Below are 22898 nucleotides of genomic sequence, written 5' to 3'. Positions count from 1 at the left end.
TGCAAGTGTTTAAAAAATGAAAATAGTGACGGCTCTTGTCTCCGTGAATACAGTAAGAAACGATGGTAACTTTAACCACATTTAACAGTACATTAGCAACATGCTAACGAAACATTTATAAAGAAAATTTACAAATATCACTAAAAATATCATGTTATCATGGATCATGTCAGTTATTATTGCTCCATCTGCCATTTTTCGCTATAGTTCTTGCTTGCTTACCTAGTCTGATGATTCAGCTGTGCACAGATCCAGACGTTAATACTGGCTGCCCTTGTCTAATGCTTGAACATGAGCTGGCATATGCAAATATTGGGGGCGTACATATTAATGATCCCGACTGTTACGTAACAGTCGGTGTTATGTTGAGATTCGCCTGTTTTTCAGAGGACTTTTAAACAAATGAGATTTATATAAGAAGGAGGAAACAATGGTGTTTGAGAATCACTGTATGTCATTTCCATGTGCTGAACTCTTGTTATTCATCTATGCTGAGGTAAATTAAATTTTTCATTCTAGGGCACCTTTAACGCATGCGATTAATTCAAAATCTTTAATGCGTTAAAATAATTTGACGCATTTAACGCAAAAAAATAATTATATTAATTATTAAATTATATATAAATAAGTATTTTAAGAATTTTTTTAATGTCATTTTTTTTAGAATAATTTTATAAAAGTAATAGAAGTGAAAAAATTCTCCAACACATTTTAGTTACTTTAAATTTACAATGAGCAATGCTTTTGGCAATCATTTTTAACATAGTATTATTAATTGCTATTGTACACCTGCAAAAAAGAAAGAAAGCGTCATTACATCCTGCTTTGGACAGACAGCAGGTCCTAACACCTGTTCTGCCAAACACATGGCACTCTGGGAGGCTTTGCAGAAACATCAAGGTGTGATGATGTGGCCATTACACAGTGATGAATGAAGATGTTCAGACATGCACAGAAAGTGTTACAACAGTCAATGAGTGAGCTGAATCCAAGAGGGTACGTAATCCAATCAACACAACTACTATTACTATAATTCACTTCATTAATTTGTGACCGTCAGGGCTCAAAGAAATGCAGCATTTCCACGTCTAAGGCCAGAACCACATATTAAGCCTCTATTACAATTTCCAGATATAAAGCACACAAAGATGAGCTGCTCTTTGCCGTACAGTCCAGCTAATAAACACAAACCAGAGAACTGACACATCCAAGTATCTAGGTCTGACCTTTATGTCGAGAGGAATATTATATTGAATTATCTTCACCTGGAGACACACATTATGACTCATTCATGTGTTAAAGAATGAACAAGGAGCAATTATCTGCTTCAGCGCCACTAGTCTCTCAAAACAAACACCAACTTCAGCAATCAACACATATGAGCGCAGACTCAACACGTCGGCTGTCAGTAAATACGAGCGATGGAGAAAGCGTAGGAGGACTTCCTGGCAAAGACAAACCGCCTGTGATCTTTCTTTTTATAAACACATAAAGATGAGCCGCTCTCTGCCACTCGGTCCAGTCGAGCATTCGCACTCGCTGGCAGGGAGTCATGCACATGAAGCTACACAAGGTTTGACAGATGCAGATCTGTGGTTCAAAAAAGCACATCCAGTCATCTATGCTGTGGCCGAGTCAGCAGAGGCAACCCTCCTGTGTGTGTGTGTGTGATAACTACAGCTGAGTATGCAGGACTGCTTGATTGACTGCTGGGACAAGCTCATCTTCTACCCACCCCTCGGTTTTCCCTTAAGTTTCTCAGCTACAAGAGTGTCACAAGTATTTTCGTGCCATCTTTCACAGTGTCACTGCAAATTGACACGGTGTCTCTTCGCAGCCTTTGGACGCAAATCTCTTCCTCTTTTTTGTGTCTCTTAGGCATTTTTTTTTAAATAGCTCTCTCTACATATTTATGCCCAGTTTCACAGACAAGGCTTAAGCTAGTCCTAGACTAAAATGCATGTTTGAGCTATTTTAACTGAAAGCAACTTCATCTGACATATCTTAAAATATGTCAGTGCCATTGTTTTGTCTCCAGATGCACACCAGTAATGTATTATTTATTTATTTTTTTTTAAATAAAAGGTATGTTTATAAAAGCTACTTAAATGTCCTAATTTAACTAAGTCCTGGCTTAGTCTTAGCCCTGTCTGTGAAACTGGGCGTTGGTGTTTTTAATGTAATAAACTTTGCAAGCAACTCATCATGCAATTATTCCAGATACAAGATACCACATAACTAATCAAAACTAACAATTTAAGAGTTAAAACTAACAAACACAAAAAAAAAAAAAAAAAAAAAAGGTTAATTGAAAATTAAAAAAAAAAACAAACAAACAAAAAAACTACAAAACCACCCAATCAGGAATTCTGCTTGAGGGCGAAAGACTTCTATATGCAAATTTCGCAACAGGTTCAAGTTGGTGCCTCAAATTTGCCATGTTGGCCAACATAAATTTGCTTGATTTGAAAGTGACCTGTGCTTCATACATCACTACACTATTAACACTAGACAACTGAACTTCTTTGCTCATGAAATTTTGCAGCGTGATCACCCAGAACACCCTTCAATCCACAGAATACTTAAGCAACCATAGCAAGTCCCTGACAACCACCCAGTTAAACCAACAGTTATGTCCGTCCGTACAAATTAAGGACTATAAACAGCCAATTTTCTCCCCTTTTCCTTTCTGAAATTTTCACATCCACTTTGAAACAAAAGCTATATTTGTTTCTCAGCTCTTTGTGGGGTAATAAAACATTACTACACTGCAAAAGTGCAATAGAGCTTTGCAGTTAATGCTACACAAACTGGATTTCTTATTTAGTAACTCACTAAACCCAGTGTAACTTATCAACCACAACATTTACTAGAAGTTAACAAGTCAGTAATATCATGCTGATGCAATGAGTTACTTTTTTACTCTAGGATGACAGGGTAAATAGCTTTCAATGTTGAAGGGACGATTCACCTGAAAATGAAATTCACTTAACCTCAACTCAACCTGACATTTACTCAACCTCATGTTGTTTCAAACCTATATGACTTTCTTTTGTGATGGTTTCACAAAAAGTGATTTATTTATTTAAAGAATATCCTGGCTTTTCAGTATTATGAAAATAGTGAATGAGGACTTGGGCTTTTTAAGCTTAAACAAAAAAACTCCATAAAAGTATCAAGTGGTTCATTCAAAGCCTAATAGTTTTACATGAGAAACACACACAAAACTGTTATGCTGGATTCAGACTACACAATAATTTTGTCTGTAACGACTATGCCAGATTATGCAATTTTGACTCATAAATTCTTGTGTTGTGGACAAGAAACATGTCAGACTACACGTTGCTTCCTCCTGACCAGTCATCGCTAGCCACCTTTAACGACGTGTGATGTCATTGAGAAGGCGGAACTAGCGACTGACTTCATAGCGCATAAACAAACAATGGTTGTACAAGCCTAAAGGCCCGTTCACACCAAGAACGATAACTATAAAGATAACGATAAAGCTATAAATCTAAAAATCATTTGATATATTAAAGAATAGCACTGTCCACACCACAGCTATAACGATAACAATGTAGAGAAACGATATCGTTTGGATCACTTTCAGAACATTTTTTCCCTTGAGCATTTAGAAAAGCAGGCGACAAGTTTTATCGCTGAGGTCCAGGAAAAAGCCACCACTGTTTGATAAAGGCCCCGGTATACTTCAAACGAAATCGAAGAATGAACTGATGTGACGTCTTTTCGAACAAAATCAGGCCAAAATGAAGTTTGTTTTGTGTTCTTTCTGGAAGTTCGAAACGGCTTCGTACTACCATTGATCAGTGACGATAATGTAACAGGAGGTGTGCGCTGAGTCTCCGCCTTCACGTCTTTGACTCATTTTGTGTGTTTGAGTTTGTCGAGGTAAGATCTCTGCGGGTGAAAACATGAACACAAAGCCGCTTTATAGTACAAAATGAAGTTGTGCTTGTAAAAAAAAAAAAAAAAAAATGAGGCACTAACACTGTTTTTTCATGTTTGATACTGTAAATCTGCTTGATTTTAAGCAATCTTTTGAAAGTGATATGAAGACGTGTTACTTTGCAGAGCTCATGCTAACATACCCATGCTGTTATGATCAGATGATTTTCTGATGCTTTCTGTAATAAATGCTTTCTGTTTTCTCATTTTTGTTGTGTTTATTTTGTTACTGAGAAGAAAGTGCATGCACACATATTTACATATTCATCTAAACGTCGATCTCAGCAGTGTGGGCGGCGTCAGATGTTCGTTTACAGTATATCGCTGGTCACGCATTTCGAACTTCGTTTTACCCCTAAACAAAGAACGAAAAAAAACTTTGTTTGAAGTATACCGGGGCCTTAAGTAAAACCCACTTTCAAGGATCCTTTAAAGAAAATAGATATATGGAAAACAATCGCTCAAACCCTTAGAATAAATGGTGAGAAGTATTAACGATGAGATCATTATGCAAAGCTAGCAAACAGTGTAACATAAAATTACCTCAGGTATCCAGCGCTAGTTTTGACTACATTGTCTGAAGTGAACGTTGATTTTATTCCACTATATTGACTTTGTCAGCTAAATTCTCTGTTAGATTAGATCGATTACACTAGCTATTCACTCGAAACATAGCATGCTGAGGACATCTGCTGGTTAAAAAAAAGCAAAAACATGTTATACACATTTTGAAACAGCAGAGCGTGAGCTTAGAATAAACAGACCGCTATCGTTCGTTGGTGTGCGCTCATAAATATAGTTATCTTTATAGTTATCGTTCTTGGTGTGAACGGGCCTTAATGCTAATTCTAGTACCGGGTTGCTATTGTTCACCAGCATTTATCTTTTTTCACTCTGTCATGATAGTTATTCGAGGAAACATCATAACGGCAGGAGTTTTGTTACAATAGCTCAACAAAACTTTCCTCCACTGTATAATTCCACCTAGCAGCACCAATACAATCATCTCTCTTTTGTTTCACCATGTTTGAAAACTGTGTACTTAAAACAGCTTCTGTGCTCCTATTGGTCAATGTCACAGATGTGACGAAACCCATCGTAGAGGACCGAAAAAAATGAAACATGGTAGTCTTTCTGTCAAGACATCATGAAGCGTCGTAAACACGGCGTCAGTTGTCATCCACTATGAAACACTATACAAGATGAAACAATCGATTCTTGTGTCCCGACGGCCATTGTCATTTATAAATCATCACGACACCCGACATCAAACAGATCATGCCAAAATCAGTAGTCTGAACCCAGCATAAGTCATACAGGTTTAGAGTGACATAAGTATGAGTAAATGAATGCCGAATTTGGGTGAACAATCCCTGTAAAATCACACCCGTGAGACTTTTTAACCAGACAGGGTGTTCCAAAAGCAGTTCTGTGGAGAGCTCCAGGCAGACCTCCACACGATATTTCGATAATCGCCTGAGAACAGAGGGCTTTTGTCACGTGCCTAATTAGCCTCATGCAAATGACGGCTATGCTTGATTGCTTCACTGAAATGCAAATTATACATCCTCTGAGCTCGGTTCGCCACAGAGCGTTAGCGCCGACGAAAAAAACACACATACTGAAGAGCTGAATGGGGACTACAGGGAGTGAAGTCTGTGGCACTCCGCCGGTTCTCTGTGGCCCGTGACTTTTTCTCTCTCTCCTGTGACTCTTTCTCTCTCTCTCTCTACCCACTAAATTAGCATTGAACCAGTGCTGCTGGCTCACTATGCCAGCTAGCACAGCTTGACTGTGGGTAGAGGTGGAGAGGCACCTGTGGTCTGGAGCTCCCCTCCAGAATGACTAACTGACAGTTGAGAGTTACAGAAGGAAGTGGAGTGATTCTACTAAACGGTTCCCATAGTGACGAGCAGCAGAAAACAAGAGTACACCTGCATGTATAGAGTAACATACAGGCACCTTGCCATATCAAAACACTGAAATCAGAATTAATGGATGAAGAAATTTTCTTTAATATTCACAATGTGCTTTCAGAAATAATCTTGGTAACATACGCATTCTTTTACAGAGCACTCGCGCCAAACGCACATTCCTTTAGACTAAACACATAATACGCATGCGCATGCCGTCACTGTTTTCACAGATTTGCATTTTTTTAGTTTACACGGAGATAACGGTATCATTTACAAAAATCAGAGCTGTAGATTAATCGTAAAAAGATCTCGATTCAAACACCCAAACAATCTTATTTTATTAATGACTACAGTTCGCCCGTGTCTATTAAACCTTTGACAAAATCATACCGGAACATTCAAATCTTTGTTAGTGTTGCCGCGCTGAGCCAGAGAGAGCAGTTTTGAACCACAGAGTAGTTATTTCTGTTACAAATATTCAAATTATCACAGAAGTACTGAGGAAAAAGTTTAAAGTTAGGATATAAACACTGATGTCTACAACAGTGATAAAAACAGAGCAAAATAGAGCAGAAACTAACTTGCAGGGTTGCCAGGTTTTCACAACAAAACCCGCCCAATTGCTACTCCAAACTAACCCAAAACTAGCCCAATCGCATTTCAGGGGGAATCCACGGTAAAAAAATGCATTTTGGGGGGTAAAATATGCATTTTTGGCTAGGTTCCCCTGGTAAAATTTGCATTCCAGGGGCTAAATATCATGCTATTTGGGGTCACTTCAACCCATGGACATGAAAAACAACCTGCGGCAACAGTGTAAAAGTGGCCCAATTCCGCGGGATAACCACAGACTTAAAAACACTGCTAACTTGGCGCTTCAAATAATGGTTGTATCATTTTCTTACGCCACTAGTTGGCGACAAGTGACTGTTAAAAAATGTATTTGTCATTGAATCATTCATTCACAAGATTCGTTCAAAAACACTGATTCATCCAGTAATATTTATTAATGAGTCAATGAATTAATTCAAAACCATTTTTTTTTAAATAATTCATTTAAATTACTTAAACATTTTTCCAGCAATTAGCATCCAGCAATTATTATCCAGCAAAATATTGTCAGAACCTCTAAAAAATTACATGTGTTTTTGTTTAGTAGTATATTCAGAGATTTGTGATTCTCATTTTACCCAGAATCGTGCAGCTCTATCATGCAAACAGCCCCTCAATGAGCAGCTGCGTGCACAAGGTTAAGTCATTTGCATAACACACGCCCAAACAATCTTCATATAAGGGCTTTCATCAGAAAGAAGAAAGTCATATACACTTGGGATGGCTTGAGGGTGAGTAAAGCTTGGGGTAATTTTCATTTGAAAGTGAACTAATCCTTTAATATATTTTTTTAACACATTAAATATGGCAGGTATCTTCACATGCAAAGGCATTAGCCTATCATAAGACCATTTACTCTAATACAATAAAGGTACAGTAAAGCAAACAGCTAGTTCTGCAGGTCAGTGAACTTCGAAGAAAACAAGATAAAAATGCACTTATGCCTCTTAAATGAGCAACTGTTCAAATGTTACTCTGATTTTACAGTCCACAGAAACAACAATCCTGTCATTATTAATGCTTTAAGACATGGTCTATGACTATTCTCTCTCTCTCACACACACACACACACACACACACACACACACACACACACACACACACACACACACACACACACACACACACACACACACACACACACACACACACACACACACACACAAGCCCACCCACAGACATACTTCACATGCACACACACAAATGCAGCTCACACTTATCCTACACACTCATAGCTTTGTGTTTTCGTACAAAACACACACAAAAAGGGGGGCTCGGCCATGTGTGAGACTGAACACGGCTTTCACAAAGTCCTCTCACATAATAGCAAGGTGTAATCGTTGCCAGATGCAGATGGAAGGAGGCGTATTTCACAGCTTTGCTGGGTGTTAATTGACCTACTCGGAGACCTGGAGGGGGGGAATCTGCTAATTCTGCTGCTACAGTCTTTTCGGTAATTAAACCCAGCGCACCTTGCTTCTGTCAGCCCATTGGCCATTGTAGCCTTTTATCTTCCACATCCTGAACTTCCTGCCTCAGCAACAGCCACAGAGAAACGGGACTGGTTCTGCAGGTGAAGTCACATTTTAAAGCTTCTAAAGAGTCTTCGCAGAACAGCATAACAAAACACAGAGGACTATAAAGACTTCAAAAGAGAAGGAATACCTGTATAGTAACAAAGCAGACGCATGAGAAATGCATTTTAAAAGGTGCACTACAAGCAGCCTTGTGAGTTCAGTCACCGGCAATAAAAATAAATCATCGACGTCTTTGTCCTTAAAGCACACATGACTCATTCTGTAATCATGAAAGCAATCTGTATTTTCAGAGACTTCTCACACCTTCAGCACATGCGCACAGAAAAAACACCCGCCGCATGATGCCCAGGCAAACACTTTCAGATCATACCACACAAATGCTCACTGGCTTATCTTAATCTGCTTCAGATGCAAAATAAAGTAATGAAATGAAATATAAAATAATTTGCAATATTATAACATACCGGTCTCACCTGCACCAAAAATACCAAACTCAGCATCACCTTAACTAACCGCTGTTGCATAAGTGAAGACAGCATGGCGACAAACAATTTGAAACAGCCTTGTGCGGCATTGACACTGGTTAAACAGCACTCTTTTAGACATACCACAGAGAAATCCACATCCTCTTAAACTAGCAACCTTGTGACAACTGTATCAAAGACATGGAAGATGAAACAAGAAAGTCGCAGATGCATTAAAAACAAGCTTGACTTGTGTTCAGCACACAACTCCGAAGGTTGCTTCTCCTGACATTCTCAGTTTATTCAATAATAGATGCATGATAGGGCAGCGAGTAGCTTGGCAGGTACTGACAGAAGCCTGGCGTAACTGTTCTTGCTATAAATAGCTTGCTAAGACAGCAGCGGGGTCCACTCGCCCTCAGTGTGAAAGAGGTTGTGGTGAACACTGCTTGAAGTCTGGGTGTTTTACTCATCATAGCATCAAACTGATCCTGCCGAGACAACACTATCACTGGCTCCACCACACACAAAAAAATGATACATTTTATGTTTAGCAACATATTTTATGTGTGTGAAAAATACAAATTTTTCTTTTTCTTTAAAAACAACTAATTGAATACAAACAATTTATTAGGTTTTACACACCTATAATATTAATGCAAATGAAAATAAATACAAATAAATGCATTGTCATTTTATTCTGAAAGGAAACAATCATTAAATTGTAAGTGTACTTTCAGACACATTTTTAAATATCATTTATGCTGCTAAAATTAAAGGGTTAGTTCATCACCAGAATGACATTTCTATCATTAATTACTCACTCTCATGTCGTTCCACATCCGTAAGACCTGAAGATGAACGAAGAACATCAATTAAGAGACTTTTGATCAAATCCAATGGCTCAGGGAGCCTCTATTACCAGCAATGTCACCGTCACCTCTCAAGATCCATAAAGGTACTAAAAATATATTTAAAACAGTTCAATACTTTTTATGCACCCAAAAAAAAAACAATATCTAGTGATGGGCGATTTCAAAACACTGCTTCATGAAGCTTCGAAGCTTTTGTTTCGAATCAGTGGTTCGGAGCGTGTATCAAACTGCTGAAATCATGTGACTTTGGCGCTCTGAATCACTAATTCAAGCTCATGAAGCAGTGTTTTGAAATCGGCCATCATTAGATATTGTTGAAAAGTCGTTATTTAGTTTTTTTGGAGGACAAAAAAATATTCTCGTCGCTTTATAATATTCAGGTTGAACCACTGTAGTCACATTAACTTTTTTTAAATACATTTTTAGTACCTTTATGGATCTTGAGAGGTGACGGTGACATTGCTGGCTATGGAGGCCTCACTGAGCCATCGGATTTCATCAAAAATATCTTAATTTGTGTTCCGAAGATGAACGAAGGGCTTACAGGTGTGGAACGACATGAGGGTGAGGAATAAATGACAATATTTTCATTTTTGAGTGAACTTACCCTTTTAAAACACAATTTTTAAGGAGTGGCCAAAAAAAAAAAAAAAAAGTTGGCAGGGAATAAAAAAAAAAAAAAAAAAAACTTGTTACAGTTGAATGCTGGTATGGGCACCTGTACTACTCAGATCATGAAAACACAATAATAGACTCTAAATATTGAATCTTATGGTGTGATTTTGAAAGAAAAAAAAAACAACTACTAAAGACGTTTGTCTAACACATATACAATTAAAATAAGCACAGATGGAACTCTCTCCACCCCCCCGTCCCGCCCTGAGTACCCTGCTGATTTATCCGTTTAGTTCTCGAACCGACCAAAATGCGTATCCCTAATGCATTTATGTGTGTTAAACTGCGTCCTGCAGGACTGTGCTCTAGAAAAGCAAGCGCAGGCTCCAATGGAGGAGAGCCAGCACATCCCATCCCTGGGGATTCTGTTATGACACAAGAACATTAGAACACGTGTACCCACACACGCACTGTGGCAAACAGCGCCTACTTATACAGTATACTGTAATATATATATATACATATATTATATATATATATAAAATGAAATATAGGGAAGTATGCTCTCATATACATAGCTGAAGCACATTTCATTGTAAAACCCAGTTCATGTACTGTAGCTAAACCAATGACAGAGTTTTGATGCTAAGCTAAGTTTAACTGTACAAAGTGTAAACAAATATAGCAAAAAACAAACTGAAAGCACCATAAAACCACAAACAAGAGGGGTTCTGTTCCAAAATCTAGTGTGCTGCCTATATAGCCATTCTGAAGGTCATAAGTGACCAGTTTAGCAACTCTGCACACCACACAAATATAGTTCTATGCTACTACCAATTGATTTCAATACAGAGCTCACTAATATTGAGTGAAATAGCTTATTTTTATTTACACTAAGCTATTTATGTTTTAAGTATTCAGTGATATAAGTTTATTTAGAATTGACATTTCTCTCATCTTTTTCACTGTGCATTATGGATTTTCTTCTTCACAAAGCATAAATATACAAACTTTCCCAAACTTTTGAACGGCAGTATATATATTTTCCTTAAAGGAACACTCCACTTTTTTTGAAAATAGGCTCATTTTCCAACTCCCCTAGAGTTAAACAGTTGAGTTTTATCGTTTTCAAATCCATTCAGCCGATCTCCGGTTCTGGCGGTACCACTTTTAGCATAGCTTAGCATAGTTCATTGAATCTGATTAGACCGTTAGCATCTCACTCAAAAATGACCAAAGAGTTTCAATATTTTTCCTATTTAAAACTTGACTCTTCTGTAGTTACATCGTGTACTAAGACTGACGGAAAATGAAAAGTTGCGATTTTCTAGGCCGATATGGCTAGGATATACTCTCATTCTGGTGTAATAATCAAGGAACTTTCCAATGATGCTACAATGACATTACGCAGCTGTGACCCCCTGTTTGCACAGGGAACGTGCCTTTCAACCATTGAGACGTTTGTGAGAGACGGCCTAGAAAATCACAACTTTTCATTTTCAGTCAGTCTTAGTACACGATGTAACTACAGAAGAGTCAAGTTTTAAATAGGAAAAATATAGAAACTCTTTGGTCATTTTTGAGCAACATGCTAACGGTTTAATCAGATTCAATGAACTATGCTAAGCTATGCTAAAAGTGGTACCACCAGACCCGGAGATTTGCTGAATGGATTCGAAAACGGTAAAACTCAACTGTTTAATTCTAGGAGAGTTGGAAAATTAGCCTATTTTCAAAAAAATGGAGTGTTCCTTTAAAGCTAGACCACATTGCTTGACTCCTAAAATTATTCACTTTTGTAAAAGGTTACAGAAAAAACTAGGCATCATGGACTAAATGACTGAGAATCACACACTACCAGACTTTCAAGTCTTTCTGAACATAGCAAATTAAAGCAGAAACATGTGAAAACATGTTACTCCCGATTTCTCTCAACATGGGGACAGGAGAGCTGCCGGTCAAATGAGAAAACAAAGTAACTTGCATTACTTATTAGAAAAAGTAGCTTAGATATTTTGTTGTAAATTTAAAAGTAACAATTTACTTTACTAGTTACTTTAAAAAAAAGTAATCTGATTACGTTACTCACGTTACTTGTGAGTGCAACTACAATGCCTTAAAATGCTCTCTATGCAGGAAGCACACTAGGTTTCGAAAAAGAGAAACAGAAAAAAGTACATTCCTGCCACGAAAGGGAATGTTTATAACACAAACAGCGACTGATTAACCAAAACGCTTTCACCGCAGGCGTCTGGTAAAATGCAGCGTATATGAAACGGCAGTCGAGCAGTCAGATGAAGAAATAACAGCCATTATGACAAGGAGCATCGAGCACAATTCACACATCAGTCACTCAGAAAGATGCCATTCAGCAAAAGATATAATTAGCCTGGAATACACAGTGGTAGTGTTGTATGAAATAACCTTTCCAAACAGGTCTGCTGAGGGCCAGCAAGATTTCCAGGCTCTGGAACATTAAAAAAAAAAAAAAAATATATATATATATATATATATATATATATATATATATATATATATATATATATATATATATATATATATTTACATGTCTAACCAAGCGGCTTTAAGACACTAAGGATCCCACCGCATTGATGTTTTTGTTTCTTAATCCATTTAAATGAGCGCAAAAAAGGTTCTACTGTGCTGTGCGAAAGCAGAAGGATATGAGTCTTTGTTTAATCCGTTGAGTAAATAAATACGTTAAGCAGAACAAAGATAGTGGCACTGAGGGGGAACATTATCACACAGAATATGAACGTTCCTCTGCACCTGTGTGTGCGTGTGTGCTTGTAAGTGTTTACAATCTCTTATTATGCTGCTTCTGTATAAGTCCATAATGGAAAACATGAACACTACAGCCCTCACCACACCATAAAGGATGACAATAATTTTTACAAACCGAAACATTTTCAGAAACACAGCATCTCCTCTTTATTACTTTTAAAGGGGACATATTGCACTTTTTAAAATAATTTTATTTCTTGCACAACAGCCAAAATCAAAGAATCACAAGCAAACTTTTTCAGATTTTCTGCACTGATTTTGGGGGTAAAATTGATGGAATTCTGCAGAATAGATTTAAAGGTGCCATCGAACGTTTTTTTACAAGATGTAATATAAGTCTAAATTGTCCCCTGAATGTGTTTGAAGTTTCAGCTCAAAATACCCCATAGATTTTTTAATTAATTAATTTTTTTAACTGCCTATTTTGGGGCATAATTAGAAATGCGCCGATTCAGGTTGCGGCCCCTTTAAATGCTCACACTCCCCGCCCACGGAGCTCACGCTTGCCTTAAACAGTGCATAAACAAAGTTCACACAGCTAATATAACCCTCAAAATGGATCTTTACAAAGTGTTTGTCATGCATGCGGCATGAGTATTGTATTTAATTGGATGTTTACAGTTGATTCTGAATGAATTTGAGGCTGTGATCCGTGGCTAACAGCTAATGCTAACATTACACACTGTTGGAGAGATTTATAAAGAATGAAGTTGTGTTTATGAATTATACAGACTGCAAGTGTTTAATAATGAAAATAACGACAGTCTTGTCTCTGTGAATACAGTAAGAAACGATGGTAACTTTAACCACATTTAACAGTACATTAGCAACATGCTAACAAAACATTTAGAAAGACAATTTACAAATATCACTAAAAATATCATGATATCATGGATCATGTCAGTTATTATCGCTCCATCTGCTATTTTTCGCTATTGTTCTTGCTTGCTTACCTAGTCTGATGATTCAGCTGTGCACAGATCCAGACGTTAATACTGGCTGCCCTTGTCTAATGCCTTTCATAATATGGGCTGGCATATGCAAATACTGGGGGCGTAGACCCCGACTGTTACGTATTACTGTTACGTCTGTGTTATGTTGAGATTCGCCTGTTCTTCGGAGGTCTTTTAAACAAATGAGATTTAAATAAGAAGGAGGAAACAATGGAATTTGAGACTCACTGTATGTCATTTCCATGTACTGAACTCTTGTTATTTAACTATGCTGAGATAAATTAAATTTTTAATTAAAGGGCACCTTTAAAAATTGTAACTTGTACATCTCTTTTTAATACGGGCATTCACACTTTGCGTATGGGCCTGGACATAAGTTTTGTTTTCATATTATTTATATACAATTATAACAATTGTTAATATTTTGAAAATTATCGTCGACAATAGCCTTGTGGGCAGCGCGCCGACATATAGCACAGTTGCACTTCAGTCTTCTAGAGTTCAAGTCCCGGCTCGTGGACCTTTCCCGATCCTGATATCCCCCCCCCAGCCACCAACCCCCCCACCCCCTTACTGTACTGTCATAATAAAGGCAAAAACGACAAAAATAAATCTTAAAAATAAAAGATTTTGAATATTAATATTTATAATATAATTTAATATTTTTATATTTTATAAAAAATAAATGTATAGCTTTCATTTAAGTTTAATTTTTTATAATTATGTATTGTGTTTTTGTACGTTTTATTAGTTTTTCCATCTAATATTTATACTTAATATTGTTTCAGCATTATTTCAATTAAGTATTTTTTTTATAGTTTTGGTGCTAACACTTTACAATAAGGTTCATTAGTTAAACATTAGTTAATGTATAAACTAACATGAAGTAACCATGAGCAATACATTTGTTACTGTATTTACCAATCTTCGTCAATGTTAGTTAATGAAAATAGTGTTCATTGTTTGTTCATGTTAGTTCACAGTGCATTAACTAATGTTAACAAGATTTTAATAATGTATTAGTAAATGTTGAAATTAACATTAACAAAGATAAATAAATTCTGTAGAAGTGGTTCATTATTAGTTCATGTTAACTATTGCAGTTAACTAATGTTAACTAATGAACCTTATTGTAAAGTGTTACCATTTTAGTTAACTATAACAACACTGGGTCTTAAATTTTATGTGACATTTTTCCAATATCTCCCTCGGCCTTAACATTAATGTAAATGACCCATTATTATGATTGGCTCTGCGTACTGGTGTAGCTTACATTTACATTAATTTTGCCAACCATATTTATGGCTAAGATCATATCCATGAATATTACATATACAACCAGTTTTGAAGCTTAGTTTTGGGTGCTTAATGTTATTTTTGCATAACATTAAACTCTTGTATTTAAAAATGCAAGGAAAATCCTGTTTCCCATGATATGTCCCCCTTAATCCTGGTGCCAAAATGGAGAAATGCAAGCATGCAATATGACTGAATGTGCATTACATCTCAAAGCATTCTCAAAGCCAAAGAAAAAAAAAAAAAAAAATCAATCATTGTAGAGAGCTTAAGACGTATGTTGCTTGGCATGTTCACCCATTCTTTAGTGGATTTACTGGCACACAGCATTATTTACTAATGTTATATGTCTTTTAGATGATTCCGAACACTGTGAAACGAAGCCAAATCCGGACCACAGCCAGCGGTCACGCTGCATGAGAAATGTCTAAAAATACAAAAGCGCAGGATAAATCTCCCGGCAAATTAACAAAAAAGCCTTTTTTGTTCCTAATTTTGACGAGCTGAAATTCCTGCTAATTTAAGAGGAAGACTCTCCAGCTCAAATCATAGAAAGCCTCTTGGTATTTGAAAGAAAAAAATACTCTAAGAAAAGTGGCTTACAGAGTGCGTATCGGGTGACCGGGCAAGAGCGGTAAACGGGGGAAGCGTGTAATTCCTTTTATTAAATTATGCACCAAATTAAGAAGCTGGGGTTGTCTTTAACGTCCTGCAGACCACATCTAGGAAATATCAGAGTGCAGTTTGAAAAAAAAAAAAAAAAAGCCTTAAAAATAACATGTCAGCCTTTTCTGAAATCCATATGAAACGTCATCCATATTCCATTAGAACAGAAGCCATTAGGCAAAGGAAAGAAAATGAGGAGGAGAAAAAAAGAGCCCCGAACCTGCGATAATCAGACCTGTTTTGCCTATAATGTAAATGGCATACTAATTCTCATAAGTACACTAGATCTCTAGCCATCAAAAACACTCAAGCACAGCGTGAGGCAAGCCATCACCTCTCTAAACATAATGTTCAGCTTGATCCCACAAAAAAAGCATATGTACGATTTAAGACACTAAAACAAGACTTCAGATGCCCTTTTCACACCAGAGCTCTGTAATCTACAAGTTAGTTTCATTCTGCTACTTTCAATTTTTAAATTGTTTTCAAGATCTCAAGGACTAAAAACCACAAAGAAAATCTGTGGTTTAAAAAAAAAAAAATTCCCCTCAAATCATGCAGCCCTGCAAAGAAAGCTTCTGAACTATTTCTAGGTTACTAATTAAATATGCAAATTTGCCACATTGACTTTTGTATAGACGGTCAGATGATCATGTCAAATCATGCTGGAGAACATGATCATCAGGTTTTACACAAACCTGTGGATTTCACACCATCATATTGGTTATCAGCTAAAATTAATTATTCTATCAGTCAAAATGTTATTTTTTTAATCCAAACTTTCTAAATCATAATCAATCATTTAGACAGCAGCTGGTAGAGTAGCTTTCTGTTTAGGATACATTTCCTCAAAGTAGTCGATGTGTGGAGGCTGTAGAATATCCAGAGCTGACAGCACCTGTGGAGAAACAAAGACAGAGCGCGCAAGAGGTCAGCTTTGACGCCAGAGAACGTGGGCACTGACACCAGCCTTCACATGACATTCGTTTCCCAGGCACCAGCAGCCCAGGGACAGTGAGAGCTAGCCAGGCTCCCGCTAATGGCACCATGGGGACGGCACGTAGTTAGCAAGAGTTAGGTAACTGATTAAAAAAAAAAAAGAAAAAAAAAAAAGAGGATGGTGGGGAGCTTACATTGTCGTGTTTGAAGAAACAGAGCATCTTCAGTTCGCGGAAAACCCTCTTGCAGGAGACGAGGTTTTGGAAGACATTGGGCATCTTTTTAAGGGCCACGCGTTTGCCGTCTCTGGGGTCTGTCACCGACCTGAGGAGAAAAGTAAAGATGAGATCCATTATGCTCACCAAAGCTGCATTCATTTGTTAAAAAATACAGCAAAAACAGTAATATTGTGTAATATTATTACAAAATAAAAGAATGGTTTCCTGTAATGGCAAAGCTGAATTTTCAACATCATTACTCCAGTCTTCAGTGTCACATGATCCTTCAGAAATCATTCTAATAGGCTGATTTGAGCACCAACCATTCATCAACCATCATTCAGAACATTTAATACAAGAAGTAAAATAAAATAAAACACTATTATAAAAATAATAAAGTCTTGTTTTCCACACTGATTGATTGAAAGCTAGAAAATTGAACCAGTTTCACCAATAAAACTATACATAGTAATACAAAGCAATTTATCTACATTTTTTTTTTTTTTTTTACATTGTTGGTGACACAAATGAATCATTGAATGGTTGTTTTGAATCAATTCACTGAAATGGACAGTTTGAATTGATTCATAAAAAGAACTGAATCTATCAACTCTAATGCAAATATTTGCAAGTCACAATACAAGGAGGGACTGCGAAATTAGTCTCAAGATGTGGAAACTTCATGATCAAATTAAAAGTGCACTAAACTAATTGATAATCATAATGTTGATTAATTTTATACAGTGTGAATATTTGATACAGACTAATTTGCAACTTAGTCATATATTTTGTTGAATTTTGACACAAAAAGAAGCATACAAGAGCAAACGAGAGATGATTTGTTGATAAAAAGGCAAGCGCTGAAGGGCCCTCAGTAATGGCCTTGAATGTTTGCCGGTTTGTGAACATCTTTTGTCGTCACTCTGCTATGAGCAGCTTGATGTGACCTTACTGAGAGATGCCAATTGGTATAAGTGCCTCTCCTTCTTCCCAGAACAGCAACACATTTTCCACAGCAATGTTAAACACATTACAGAAATGCAACTATCGTTTCCTCGTCACAGAGTCATTTCAACTTGCTGCTGTGCAACGCTATGCAGGTTCATTTTTATGTATTGACAATATCAATTCACGAGGGAAAATGTTTTCATATTATGTTAATGGCTCTGAAATGCATCTTGTGTATATTTATGCAAATTACAAAGTGCACAATAAGCAATACCTAGACGTGTCATGAAATGTATGTACAGTATAAGCTTTTCACAACACAAAAGTCTTAGGGGCGTTTATATATATATATATATATTAATAGCTGTTTTTGTCTTATAATAATTGTCTCAAATGTGGCTCATAAACCTCAGAGGTGTAATCACAGTGCACAAGTAAGTGTGTCCCTGTACACCTGAAACAGAACGGAACATACTGACTGGAAAACAATTCCTGCTCATGTAAACATACACACAGCAGTTTCACGTAATTAAGATAATTATAAATGAATTTTTTTTTTTTTTTTTTTTTTTTTTTTTTTTTTAATATTTATATATTGTCCATACAAGAAAAACCAAAGTCATTGACTTTGATTGTATGGGAAACATTCTTCAAAATATCTTCTTTTGTGTTCCATAAAAAGTCTGGATCAAAATGAAGGGAGAGAAAATGATCTTTCATTTTCAGGGGAACTGTCCCTTTAAAGGTTTCACAGTGAAAAACATGCTTGCTTATTAAAGTACCAATAATAAAAATAGTTCAAAAGTTTGGGGTCGGATGTTTTTTAATGATTTGAAAGAAGTTTCTTACCAAGGATGTATTTATTTGATCAAAAACACAGTAAATATTTGGTGCTATCAATGTATTATATATATATATATATATACAGTACAGTCCAAAAGTTTGGAACCACTAAGATTTTTTATGTTTTTAAAAGAAGTTTCATTTGCTCACCAAGGCTACATTTATTTAATTAAAAATACAGTAAAAAACAGTAATATTGTGAAATATTATTACAATTTAAAATAACTGTGTACTATTTAAATATATTTGACAAAGTAATTTATTCCTGTGATGCAAAGCTGAATTTTCAGCATCATTACTCCAGTCTTCAGTGTCACATGATCCTTCAGAAATCATACTTATATGCTGATTTGCTGCTCAATAAACATTTATGATTATTTTCAATGTTGAACAGTTGTGTACAATTTTTTTTTCAGGATTCCTTGATGAATAGAAAGTTCAAAAGAACAGCATTTATCTGAAATACAAAGCTTCTGTAGCATTATACACTACCGTTCAAAAGTTTGGGGTCAGTAAGAATTTTTATTTTTATTTTTTTGAAAAGAATTTAAAGAAATGAATACTTTTATTCAGCAAGGATGCATTAAATCAATCAAAAGTGGCAGTAAAGACATTTATAATGTTACAAAAGATTAGATTTCAGATAAAAAAACTGTTCTTTTCAACCTTCTATTCATCAAATAATCCTGAAAAAAAAATTGTACACAAATATTTTGTACAATTGTACACATTAAATGTTTCTTGAGCAGCAGATCAGCATATTAGAATGATTTCTGAAGGATCATGTGACACTGAAGACTGGAGTAATGATGCTGAAAATTCAGCTTTGCATCACAGGAATAAATTACATTGTCAAATATATTTAAATAGTACACAGTTATTTTAAATTGTAATAATATTTCACAATATTACTGTTTTTACTGTATTTTTAATTAAATAAATGTAGCCTTGGTGAGCAGACGAATCTTCTTTTAAAAACATTAAAAATCTTAGTGGTTCCAAACTTTTGGACTGTACTGTATATGTGTGTGTGTGTGTGTGTGTGTGTGTGTGTGTGTGTGTGTGTGTGTGTGTGTGTGTGTGTGTGTGTGTGTGTGTGTGTGTGTGTGTGTTTGTTTGTGTGTGTATGTGTGTGTGTGTGTGTGTCACACAATGTGCTTGCAACGTATATTGAAACAATGAATGTGGGGGAAAAGACAGATATATGACATATATATTAGGGATTAAAAAACAAATGAGGTGTTTATTCAGGGTATGAGGAAACATTGATCGGTAAAATGAATGATTAACGGAGAAAAATAAGTCTCTTGGGTCGGCACAATGACATGCACAAACACTCTCGCACACACACATGCGCCTGGTCACGGCATGTGATTCACAAGCTGGATTAGACAACAGCATGAGGGAGAGGGGGAGGAGAAAGAAAAAGAGAGAGATGTTTCTTTGATAAAAAGGCAATCGCTGCAGCACTGCCATCTCGCCTCAGTATCAAAACAAATGCTACAGCAGGAAATGAAGACAAGTTTCTTGTAAAATAGAGCAATAAAGAAAGACAGACTAGTGCAGATATCCACACTGAATGAAAATGTGACAGACAATGCAATAGATTTGCACAGGAAGTTATGAGGGCTAACATGGATGGAGTTTGTTTGCACATCCTGACCAGCCTGTCACAGTAACACTGAATTGTGTGGATTTAGGGGCGGGACTTTCTTTATATCCGACCAATGGGAGGCACAATGGGGAGTGTTTGAAAACAATCATTTGTGCAATACAGTTTGGTGACACTAGTGGAAACACTTCAGATTCAATGTTTTGCATATAAAAATATGGTGCTAAAAATAAATATGAATCATATTTGTGATGTAAATTACTGGCCTGACTGGGCTAAAAACCCGACTGTTAGTTCTGTTATCTTTTGTCACTTTCTAGGCTTAATTTTGCAGACGTGCACAAGGGGGAGTCATCTAATTTAACTCATTAAAGCCGTGTCAGCAGCCTCGCCACAAAATCTTTCCCTGCACTGTCTCCAGGTGCCAAAGAAAACGACAACACGAGGCCACGTGAGCCCGACTGACGCCTGGACTCGAGCTCCCCGAACGCTCTTCAGGACTCACACACAGGACCTACTTCCTGGAGATAACGGAGCAAAACGTCTAAAATAGAAAGATATGCCTCACTCTCACTCTCGCCGTCTATCGCTCCATCTCTTTCTCACTCTCTCTCCCCATCCACTTTTAATCATTGGCTATTCAAAGATGAAAAGCCTTTCTGAAAGGGAAAATTTTACCCAAGTACTTCACATATGGCTTTTCTCTCCCTAAGAGTACGAACATGTCCTCAAAAACACAAAAATCTTGTTTGACATTCTAAAAAGTAAGCTAGAGGTTGATTTAAGGTCAAGCTGACTACAAGTGGACAAATCCATTGGGACTAAAGCAGGGGTGTCAAACATACGGCCAGCGGGCCGAATACGGCCCACAGAGGTGCCCAATCTGGCCCGGGGGATGATTTGAACTATAATAATAATAAAAAAAAAATATAATAATAATAATATGTTTATTTATTTATTTTTTTTAAGAGATGCACTAGTCCATTGTTCATAAATTCATAAGTTCATATTTAGTTTTATTTTGGTCAATGCTTATTCCAGGCTTGCAAACAAACTGCTTTGTAATAATTTCCCAATATTTAATTTGTGTGAAAATACTTACGATGTCTGTAAACAGGACGTTAACACAGGCACACGCTGAATATGGACACAAAGAGGAGAACAGACATGCCACAGAAAAAATACTCTACCATGCACAAATTCACTGTCTGCGAAATATAGGAAGAATGATGTAAATATTAAATTGGGGTTGAAATGAATGTATCTCTGAAGGGGACTGTCTTCAGAAAAGTTGATGGCTTTCCTCATATCTCCATATAAAGTAGTAGCCTATTTAGGGCCCTATGAAATCTGTTTTATTTTTTCCCAAATTCCGTTTTATTTCTTCCCAAATTCCGTTTTTCCGTTTTATTTATTTTTTGACTCCATTTTAATGGTTAAATTAAATTTTAGTAATCAAAAAGCATGTCTAATTAATTGAAATAATGAATCTTGTCCAATTTACCAACAATTTAATAAAAGTTTAACAAAAAAAAAATTACATTTTTTTAGGGTCCTATGATAAAAGTTTTATTCTTTCCCCTCAAATTTTATTTTTTACCAAATTCTGTTTTCTGGATTCCATTTTAATGGTTTAATTCCATTTTAATAATCAAAAAGCATGTCTAATTAATTGAATTCTTAAAAAAAAAAACAATATTTATTAATTAAAAATATATTTTTATGAATTTTTTTTCAGAAGTTCTGTTGTGTATTTACATTTTTCTGGCAATCAAATGAACGCATATCATTTAATTTATCTTTTAATCATGAAATTAAACTTTTTTGTCAAATGTGCTGCACAACAGAGCTTTACTGTTAAAATTAAAACATAGAAGAAACACTGAGATTATTGTTTAAAAATATATTTTAATAATTTATTGTTAAATTAATTTATCTAAATTCTACTGTACAACAGTAATATGTTTCTGTCAAGTTAAATCAAACTTTTATTTTGACGGTTTGCCGAGAGCTTTGAGTTTCTCCGTGTTAATAACGGTAGTCAAACGAAGCGGTTAAATGCTGATGAAGTGACTTTCAGAGCAACTCTGGAGATGAATTTGTGCGATCATATAGTGAGGCGACAGAGGACGAAAACACAGCGAGCGTCGCGTGTGCTTCAGCGTGCGTGCGCCCCCGCGCGAGTGTGTGAGGCGGTGTGAGGTAAATGAACTGCGCTTCCGCATCATTCATTTCAAAGGAACACAGGCATGCAGGATTCATGTTTAAATCTTTTTGTGGTTTAATATTCAGACACTAGTCTATATCGCAATTTAATTTAAGTGTACTGACCTGCTTTTAATTCATTCATCAAAAATTGGACAAATTCCGTGACATTCCGCGTTATATAGTAAATTCCGTTTTTATGACTGGATTCCGCGATTCTGTGATCGCGGAAATTATAGGGCCCTATTATGAATGCAGCACTGCTTTGTGTACAGCGGCAACCATGGAAATGCTATATCACTGCTGTTCCATAAGCGCCACCTACTGTCAGAGAGTAAATTTGCATTTTCATTCAGTTCTTCTGCTGATTTTGTTCTGTGCAGGTGCCTCATGTAGCAATTTCACAAAGCTAAAGTAAAGCTAAATC

General features: G+C 36.3%; 1 protein-coding gene across 1 annotated transcript in view; it reads right to left on the bottom strand.

Moving 5' to 3' along the window:
• The window catches only part of nlk2 (nemo-like kinase, type 2), a 94091-nt gene that overhangs the window by 33897 nt on the left and 37296 nt on the right, over positions 1–22898 (bottom strand). Inside the window, exons 2-3 of the mRNA XM_067364834.1 lie at positions 16840–16969; positions 16549–16604 (exon numbers count right to left, since the gene is read on the bottom strand). Coding sequence (XP_067220935.1) covers positions 16549–16604; positions 16840–16969 — 186 coding nt within the window. The remainder of the gene's footprint in view (positions 1–16548; positions 16605–16839; positions 16970–22898) is intronic.

The sequence above is a fragment of the Chanodichthys erythropterus genome, chromosome 17 (genome assembly GCF_024489055.1).
Source record: "Chanodichthys erythropterus isolate Z2021 chromosome 17, ASM2448905v1, whole genome shotgun sequence".
NCBI classification, from domain to species: Eukaryota; Metazoa; Chordata; class Actinopteri; order Cypriniformes; family Xenocyprididae; genus Chanodichthys; species Chanodichthys erythropterus.
This window is presented reverse-complemented; position numbering and strand designations above follow the sequence as displayed.